The 9,067-nt window shown below is 50.2% G+C and overlaps 1 protein-coding gene and 1 long non-coding RNA gene across 3 annotated transcripts in view; one reads left to right on the forward strand and one right to left on the reverse strand.

Annotated features, from left to right (window-relative positions):
* LOC142906303 (uncharacterized) overlaps positions 1-4,015 on the reverse strand; it is a 52,903-nt gene extending 48,888 nt beyond the window's left edge. The window contains exon 1 of the long non-coding RNA XR_012930139.1: positions 3,930-4,015. This is a non-coding gene — a long non-coding RNA (uncharacterized LOC142906303). The remainder of the gene's footprint in view (positions 1-3,929) is intronic.
* LOC142906302 (plasmolipin-like) overlaps positions 1-4,058 on the forward strand; it is a 35,086-nt gene extending 31,028 nt beyond the window's left edge. For both annotated transcript variants that reach the window (XM_076053845.1, XM_076053844.1), the window contains exon 5: positions 3,885-4,058. In XM_076053845.1, coding sequence (XP_075909960.1) covers positions 3,885-4,058 — 174 coding nt within the window. The remainder of the gene's footprint in view (positions 1-3,884) is intronic.
* Positions 4,059-9,067: the final 5,009 nt, after the last annotated feature.

Here is a 9,067-nt window from a genome sequence, read left to right on the forward strand (position 1 = left end):
CCAACGTGTAGACACAAAGACAAAGATCTCACAACGTGTAGACACAAAGACAAAGATCTCACATCGTGTAGACACAAAGACAAAGATCTCCCATCGTGTAGACACAAAGACAAAGATCTCCCAACGTGTAGAGACAAAGACAAAGATCTCCCAACGTGTAGAGACAAAGACAAAGATCTCCCATCGTGTAGACACAAAGACAAAGATCTCACAACGTGTAGACACAAAGACAAAAATCTCCCAACGTGTAGACACAAAGACAAAGATCTCCCAATGTGTAGAGACAAAGACAAAGATCTCCCATCGTGTAGAGACAAAGACAAAGATCTCCCAACGTGTAGAGACAAAGACAAAGATCTCCCAATGTGTAGAGACAAAGACAAAGATCTCACATCGTGTAGAGACAAAGACAAAGTTCTCACAACGTGTAGACACAAAGACAAAGATCTCCCATCGTGTAGACACAAAGACAAAGATCTCCCATCGTGTAGAGACAAAGACAAAGATCTCACAACGTGTAGACACAAAGACAAAGATCTCCCAACGTGTAGACACAAAGACAAAGATCTTCCATCGTGTAGAGACAAAGACAAAGATCTCCCAACGTGTAGAGACAAAGATAAAGATCTCACATCGTGTAGACACAAAGACAAAGATCTCACAACGTGTAGACACAAAGACAAAGATCTCCCATCGTGTAGAGACAAAGACAAAGATCTCACAACGTGTAGACACAAAGACAAAGATCTCACAACGTGTAGACACAAAGACAAATATCTCACAACGTGTAGACACAAAGACAAAGATCTCCCAACGTGTAGACACAAAGACAAAGATCTCCCATCATGTAGACACAAAGACAAAGATCTCACAACGTGTAGGCACAAAGACAAAGATCTCCCAACGTGTAGACACAAAGACAAAGATCTCCCATCATGTAGACACAAAGACAAAGATCTCACAACGTGTAGAGACAAAGACAAAGATCTCCCAACGTGTTAGCCTGTGACAGACTGTTGGGGGGCGGGGCAAGTGCTGTTAGTGGCGAGATGTTAACTACTTTGCCTGGTATACGGGAGGTCGTGGGTTCGATCCCGACCCTGACGACGCCTGCTGTTTCGTAAATGATGACGGCCGCTTGTGTTGCGATCGAAACGTCGTGTGAGTTTTTGGTTCTTGTGATTTTTTTAGATTTTTTTATTTTTTTTCCACCGACGTGACTTTACCGAAAGAGCCAAACAATGTGAATTCCTGCAGTCAGCGAAAGTTAGAAGTCACTGATGCAAGTGTTTGTTGATGCAGGTATGTGTTCAGAATGATCAGTCGTACTTGACTGTTATAGAGCACAAATACTGTCATTACCCGCTAGATGGCAGTCAAATTATGCGGATGGAATTCCGGATTTGCACGACATAGACAGACAATTAATCCCTGGTGGGCAGCGTGGAACCTGTTGTTCCTACCTGTATAAAAAATAGTATAGTTTAAGCATGGGTCTCTGTGGGTTGTTGTGGGTCTCTGTAGTTCTATGGGTCTCTATGAGTATGGGTCTCTGTAGTTCTATGGGTCTGTATGAGTATGGGTCTCTGTGGGTCTATGGGTCTCTATGAGTATGGGTCTCTGTGGGTCTATGGGTCTGTATGAGTATGGGTCTCTGTGGGCCTATGGGTCTCTATGAGTATGGGTCTCTGTGGGTCTATGGGTCTCTATGAGTATGGGTCTCTGTGGGTCTATGGGTCTCTATGAGTATGGGTCTCTGTGGGTCTATGGGTCTCTATGAGTATGGGTCTCTGTGGGTCTATGGGTCTCTATGAGTATGGGACTCTGTGGGTCTATGGGTCTCTATGAGTATGGGTCTCTGTGGGTCTATGGGTCTCTATGAGTATGGGTCTCTGTGGGTCTATGGGTCTGTATGAGTATGGGTCTCTGTGGGTCTATGGGTCTCTATGAGTATGGGTCTCTGTAGTTCTATGGGTCTCTATGAGTATGGGTCTCTGTGGGTCTATGGGTCTCTATCAGTATGGGACTCTGTGGGTCTATGGGTCTCTATGACTATGGGTCTCTGTGGGTCTATGGGTCTGTATGAGTATGGGTCTCTGTGGGTCTATGGGTCTCTATGAGTATGGGTCTCTGTGGGTCTATGGGTCTCTATGACTATGGGTCTCTGTGGGTCTATGGGTCTGTATGAGTATGGGTCTCTGTGGGTCTATGGGTCTCTATGAGTATGGGTCTCTGTGGGTCTATGAGTCTCTATGAGTATGGGTCTCTGTGGGTCTATGGGTCTCTATGAGTATGGGTCTCTGTAGTTCTATGGGTCTCTATGAGTATGGGTCTCTGTGGGTCTATGGGTCTCTATGAGTATGGGTCTCTGTGGGTCTATGGGTCTCTATGAGTATGGGTCTCTGTGGGTCTATGAGTCTCTATGAGAATGGGTCTCTGTGGGTCTATGGGTCTCTATGAGTATGGGTCTCTGTGGGTCTATGGGTCTCTATGAGTTTGGGTCTCTGTGGGTCTATGGGTCTCTATGAGTATGGGTCTCTGTGGGTCTATGGGTCTCTATGAGTTTGGGTCTCTGTGGGTCTATGGGTCTCTATGAGTATGGGTCTCTGTGGGTCTATGGGTCTCTATGAGTATGGGTTTCTGTGAGTATATGGGTCTCTATGAGTATGGGTCTCTGTGGGTCTATGGGTCTCTATGAGTATGGGTCTCTGTGGGTCTATAGGTCTCTATGAGTATGGGTCTCTGTGGGTCTATGAGTCTCTATGAGTATGGGTCTCTGTGGGTCTATGGGTCTCAATGAGGATGGGTCTCTGTGGGTCTATAGGTCTCTATGAGTATGGGTCTCTGTGGGTCTATGAGTCTCTATGAGTATGGGTCTCTGTGGGTCTATGGGTCTCTATGAGTATGGGGAGCAGCACCTATGAAGCCCAGCACTGTGGCACACGAGGGGGTAGGTGGCCAGCACCAACGCCCCGGCCGCCTTTGTCTCTCCCGAATAGCGATGTTTACTTCGCAGGCACCCATTTGAGGTTCAGTCGACCTAGGGGAGACCCCGGTTCAAATAATCGTCGCTGGTGTTCGTTGCCGTGAGCAGGAATTGTTGAATTGGCGTTGCCACAGTCTGTAAGCGCAGCAACGCAAGCCACGACAGAAGGCCGCTCGCCACTAAGCGTTGGGGGCGACGTCACCGCGGCGCTTGTGCCAGGCTACGTGCACACCTTGAGACGACGTGAAGTATCCCCCCTCCCCCAAACCCCAAGGGAGCTTCACTTGGGACGCTGGTTAGGGTGAGTTCGTACGGCAGGGCTAGGAGGCTGGGGTTGGCTGGGTCATATAGCCGCAGCATGCCCAGCCAACCACCGCATGCCCATCCCAGCACATGTCCAAGCAGCTTCTATCTACAGCAGCAGCAGGCATCGTCAAGGTCAGGATCGAACCCACGAACCTCCTACGTATCAGGCGAGGTGGCTAACGCCTCCTAGGTCAGCCGGGGCCACCACTCATTCATTCTAACGTCCCCCTCGCTGCCGTGACGTCATCCTCAAAAAAGTGAACCACTCACTCGTCCGTTAATTCATTCACTATCATTCATGTTTCACTCGTTCATTTGAACGCCCCCCCTCCCCCTTCTAAAAGAGTCGACCACTCACCCACACACTGACCCGTTCATTCATGCACTCATTCATTCACTCGTTCATTCTAACGCCCCTCCCCTCATTCATGCACTCATTCATTCCACTCGTTCATTCTAACGCCCCTCCCCTCCCTCGCGTCATTCTAGAAGAGGGGACACCCCGCTCACCCACCCACCAACTGACCCGTTCACTCAACTCCGCCGATTCATTCGAGCGCCCTTTCACCCACCCGCCCGTGCCACCACACAGTTCTTCGCCCTGCTCTGCACGCTGCTGTACGCGGCTGGTTCCTACCTGGGCTGGCTCGAGTGGAAGAGCGGAGGAGAGTCGGGAGCAACGGGCAGCAGCAGCAGCGGCGGCGGCGGCCACGTGACCACGGCGCACGGCTTAGAGGGCGGCGTGCCGGGACCATACCAACAGTGACCAGGGGTGATGGTGGTGACGTGCCAGAGCCAGATGATGTGTGCTGTGTGGTCATGATTTGTGATGTGTCCTGTGTGCTATGATGATGGTGTGTGCTGTGTGTGTGCTATGATGATGATGTGTGCTGTGTGTGTGTGTGATGTCTGTGCTATGATGATGTGTGAGTATTAGGGGTAACGTTCATAATACGGTGTTTTAACAACAGTTATGAGTTGATTTTTTTTTTTCCCGCTGGCATTTGGGGGCTCGTGCTAGGGCTAGTCTAGGGCTAGTGTTAGTGCTAATCTAGGGCTAGTGTTAGTGCTAGGGTGAGGCTAGTGTTAGTGCTAGTCTAGGGCTAGTGTTAGTGCTAGGGTGAGGCTAGTGTTAGTGCTAGTCTAGGGCTAGTTTTAGTGCTAGGGTGGGGCTAGTGTTGGTGCTAGTCTAGGGCTAGTGTTAGTGCTAGTCTAGGGCTAGTGTTAGTGCTAGTCTAAGGCTAGTGTTAGTGCTAGTCTAGGGCTAGTGTTAGTGCTAGTCTAGGGTTAGTGTTAGTGCTAGTCTAGGGCTAGTGTTAGTGCTAGTCTAAGGCTAGTGTTAGTGCTAGGGTGGGGCTAGTGTTAGTGCTAGTCTAGGGCTAGTGTTAGTGCTAGTCTAGGGCTAGTGTTAGTGCTAGGGTGGGGATAGTGTTAGTGCTGGTCTAGGGCTAGTGTTAGTGTTAGTCTAGGGCTAGTGTTAGTGCTAGTCTAGGGCTAGTGTTAGTGCTAGGGTGGGGCTAGTGTAGTGCTAGTCTAGGGCTAGTGTTAGTGCTAGTCTAGGGCTAGTGTTAGTGCTAGTCTAGGGCTAGTGTTAGTGCTAGTCCAGGGCTAGTGTTAGTGCTAGTCTAGGGCTAGTGTTAGTGCTAGTCCAGGGCTAGTGTTAGTGCTAGTCTAGGGCTAGTGTTAGTGCTAGGGTAGGGCTGGTGTTAGTGCTAGTCTAGGGCTAGTGTTAGTGCTAGTCTAGGGCTAGTGTTAGTGCTAGTCCAGGGCTAGTGTTAGTGCTAGTCTAGGGCTAGTGTTAGTGCTAGTCCAGGGCTAGTGTTAGTGCTAGTCTAGGGCTAGTGTTAGTGCTAGTCTAGGGCTAGTGTTAGTGCTAGTCTAGGGCTAATGTTAGTGCTAGTCTAGGGCTAGTGTTAGTGCTAGTCTAGGGCTAGTGTTAGTGCTAGTCTAGGGCTAGTGTTAGTGCTAGGGTGGGGCTAGTGTTAGTGCTAATCTAGGGCTAGTGTTAGTGCTAGTCTAGGGCTAGTGTTAGTGCTAGTCTAGGGCTAGTGTTAGTGCTAGTCTAGGGCTAGTGTTAGTGCTAGAGTGGGGCTAGTGTTAGTGCTAGTCTAGGGCTAGTGTTAGTGCTAGTCTAGGGCTAGTGTTAGTGCTAGAGTGGGGCTAGTGTTAGTGCTAGGGTGGGGCTAGTGTTAGTGGTAGTCTAGGGCTAGTGTTAGTGCTAGTCTAGGGCTAGTGTTAGTGCTAGGGTGGGGCTAGTGTTAGTGGTAGTCTAGGGCTAGTGTTAGTGCTAGTCTAGGGCTAGTGTTAGTGCTAGGGTGGGGCTAGTGTTAGTGCTAGTCTAGGGCTAGTGTTAGTGCTAGTCTAGGGCTAGTGTAAGTGCTAGTCTAGGGCTAGTGTTAGTGCTAGTCTAGGGCTAGTGTTAGTGCTAGTCCAGGGCTAGTGTTAGTGCTAGTCTAGGGCTAGTGTTAGTGCTAGTCTAGGGCTAGTGTTAGTGCTAGTCTAGGGCTAATGTTAGTGCTAGTCTAGGGCTAGTGTTAGTGCTAGTCTAGGGCTAGTGTTAGTGCTAGTCTAGGGCTAGTGTTAGTGCTAGGGTGGGGCTAGTGTTAGTGCTAATCTAGGGCTAGTGTTAGTGCTAGTCTAGGGCTAGTGTTAGTGCTAGTCTAGGGCTAGTGTTAGTGCTAGTCTAGGGCTAGTGTTAGTGCTAGAGTGGGGCTAGTGTTAGTGCTAGTCTAGGGCTAGTGTTAGTGCTAGTCTAGGGCTAGTGTTAGTGCTAGAGTGGGGCTAGTGTTAGTGCTAGGGTGGGGCTAGTGTTAGTGCTAGTCTAGGGCTAGTGTTAGTGCTAGTCTAGGGCTAGTGTTAGTGCTAGGGTGGGGCTAGTGTTAGTGGTAGTCTAGGGCTAGTGTTAGTGCTAGTCTAGGGCTAGTGTTAGTGCTAGGGTGGGGCTAGTGTTAGTGCTAGTCTAGGGCTAGTGTTAGTGCTAGTCTAGGGCTAGTGTAAGTGCTAGTCTAGGGCTAGTGTTAGTGCTAGTCTAGGGCTGGTGTTAGTGCTAGTCTAGGGCTAGTGTTAGTGCTAGTCTAGGGCTAGTGTTAGTGCTAGTCTAGGGCTAGTGTTAGTGCTAGTCCAGGGCTAGTGTTAGTGCTAGTCTAGGGCTAGTGTTAGTGCTAGTCTAGGGCTAGTGTTAGTGCTAGTCTAGGGCTAATGTTAGTGCTAGTCTAGGGCTAGTGTTAGTGCTAGTCTAGGGCTAGTGTTAGTGCTAGTCTAGGGCTAGTGTTAGTGCTAGGGTGGGGCTAGTGTTAGTGCTAATCTAGGGCTAGTGTTAGTGCTAGTCTAGGGCTAGTGTTAGTGGTAGTCTAGGGCTAGTGTTAGTGCTAGTCTAGGGCTAGTGTTAGTGCTAGAGTGGGGCTAGTGTTAGTGCTAGTCTAGGGCTAGTGTTAGTGCTAGTCTAGGGCTAGTGTTAGTGCTAGAGTGGGGCTAGTGTTAGTGCTAGGGTGGGGCTAGTGTTAGTGCTAGTCTAGGGCTAGTGTTAGTGCTAGTCTAGGGCTAGTGTTAGTGCTAGGGTGGGGCTAGTGTTAGTGGTAGTCTAGGGCTAGTGTTAGTGCTAGTCTAGGGCTAGTGTTAGTGCTAGGGTGGGGCTAGTGTTAGTGCTAGTCTAGGGCTAGTGTTAGTGCTAGTCTAGGGCTAGTGTAAGTGCTAGTCTAGGGCTAGTGTTAGTGCTAGTCTAGGGCTGGTGTTAGTGCTAGTCTAGGGCTAGTGTTAGTGCTAGTCTAGGGCTAGTGTTAGTGCTAGTCTAGGGCTAGTGTTAGTGCTAGGGCGGGGCCAGTGTTAGTCTAGGGCTAGTGTTAGTGCTAGAGTAGGGCTAGTGTTCGTGTTTATTAAGACGAATAAACTTTTGAGGCACACTCTGTTTATTGTAATTCCTTTCCCACACAGTCCTTAACACACAGAGGGGTATACGGTCCCCTCACCCGATACCCGAAGGAGGTACAGCCTCCGGACTCAGCGTGACCTACACACAGGTCTCCTTGATACCTAAGGAGGTACAGCCTCCTATCTTGGCGGGACTTACACGTCTACCGCGACCCTATTCCAGAGTCCTCCGGCTGGGACCTAGGGGAGGCTATCTGACCCACTGCTGGCCCGGCGGGTCCTGACCACTGGGTATGCCGAGCCTTAGCCCTCAGAAGGGCTGGAAGGCTGGGTCCAGGGTCCTGTCTATCTTCAGCCCGGGCTTCGGTCTTCGTGTAGGGAGAGAACTCCCCGCGCTCTGCGCGGTCACCCTTCTTATACCCGTTTGTGGCCAGGTCTAACCAATCCCATACTCACACGTGGAACTGGCTGATTGGTTCTCCCCAACTGTGGCTACGATCCACTTCACCTCGTCTGACCCCAACCGTTATGTACACAGAGGTAACGCTGCACTGCCCCTTTGATACCTGGTGGCAATGCAGGTTACCGAACAGTGAGTAGTTAACACCTCTACACTAGTGTTAGTGCTAGTCTGGGGCTAGTGTTAGTGCTAGTCTAGGGCTAGTGTTAGTGCTAATCTAGGGCTAGTGTTAGTGCTAGAGTGGGCCTAGTGTTAGTGCTAGTCTAGAGCTAGTGTTAGTGCTAGGGTGGGGCTAGGGTTAGTGCTAGTCTAGAGCTAGTGTTAGTGTTAGTGCTAATCTAGGGCTAGTGTTAGTGATAGTCTAGGGCTAGTGTTAGTGCTAGTCTAGGGCTAGTGTTAGTGCTAGAGTGGGGCTAGTGTTAGTGCTAGTCTAGAGCTAGTGTTAGTGCTAGGGTGGGGCTAGTGTTAGTGCTAGGGTGGGGCTAGTGTTAGTGCTAGTCTAGGGCTAGTGTTAGTGCTAGAGTGGGCCTAGTGTTAGTGCCATTGTTAGGGCTATGCTAGGCTAGTGTTAGTGCTAGTCTAGGGCTAGTGTTAGTTCTAGAGTAGGGCTAGTGTTAGTGCTAGTCTAGGGATAGTGCTAGAGCTAGGCTAGTGTTAGCGCTATGCTAGGGCTATGATAGGGCTAGTGGTAGGTTAGCTTTAGTGTTAGGGATAGTGCTAGGGCTAGGCTAGTGTTAGGGCTCGGCTAATGTTAGGGCTAGGCTAGTGCTAGGGGATGGATAGTGTTAGGGTTTTGCGAGTGCCAGTGTTGAGATTATGCTCGGGCTAGTGTTAAGGTGATGCTAGGGCCAGTGCTCGTGTACTGAAAGTGTTAGGGCGAGGTTAGGGCTAGTGCTCGTGTAGGGAAAGTGTTAGGACGAGGTTAGGGCTAGCACTAGGGTAGGGGTAGTATTAGGGCGATGCTGGGGCTAGCGCTAGGGTAGGGGTTGTGTTAGGGCGAGGTTTGGGCTAGTGCTAGGGTAGGGGTAGTGTTAGGACGATGCTAGGCTAGTGCTAGGGTAGGGGTAGTGTTAGGACGATGCTAGGACTAGCGCTAGGGTAGGGGTAGTGTTAAGGCGAGGTTTGGGCTAGTGCTAGGGTAGGGGTAGTGTTAGGGCGAGGTTTGGGCTAGTGCTAGGGTAGGGGTAGTGTTAAGGCGAGGTTTGGGCTAGTGCTAGGGTAGGGGTAGTGTTAGGGCGAGGTTTGGGCTAGCGCTAGGGTAGGGGTAGTGTTAGGACGATGCTAGGGCTAGCACTAGGGTAGGGGTAGTGTTAGGACGATGCTAGGACTAGCGCTAGGGTAGGGGTAGTGTTAAGGCGAGGTTTGGGCTAGTGCTAGGGTAGGGGTAGTGTTAGGGCGATGCTAGGGCTAGTGCTAGGGTAGGGGTAGTGTTAGGGCGATGCTAGGGC

Source organism: Petromyzon marinus, chromosome 63 (genome assembly GCF_048934315.1).
Source record: "Petromyzon marinus isolate PM22_M1 ecotype Great Lakes invasive population chromosome 63, UKy_Petmar_22M1.pri1.0, whole genome shotgun sequence".
NCBI classification, from domain to species: Eukaryota; Metazoa; Chordata; class Hyperoartia; order Petromyzontiformes; family Petromyzontidae; genus Petromyzon; species Petromyzon marinus.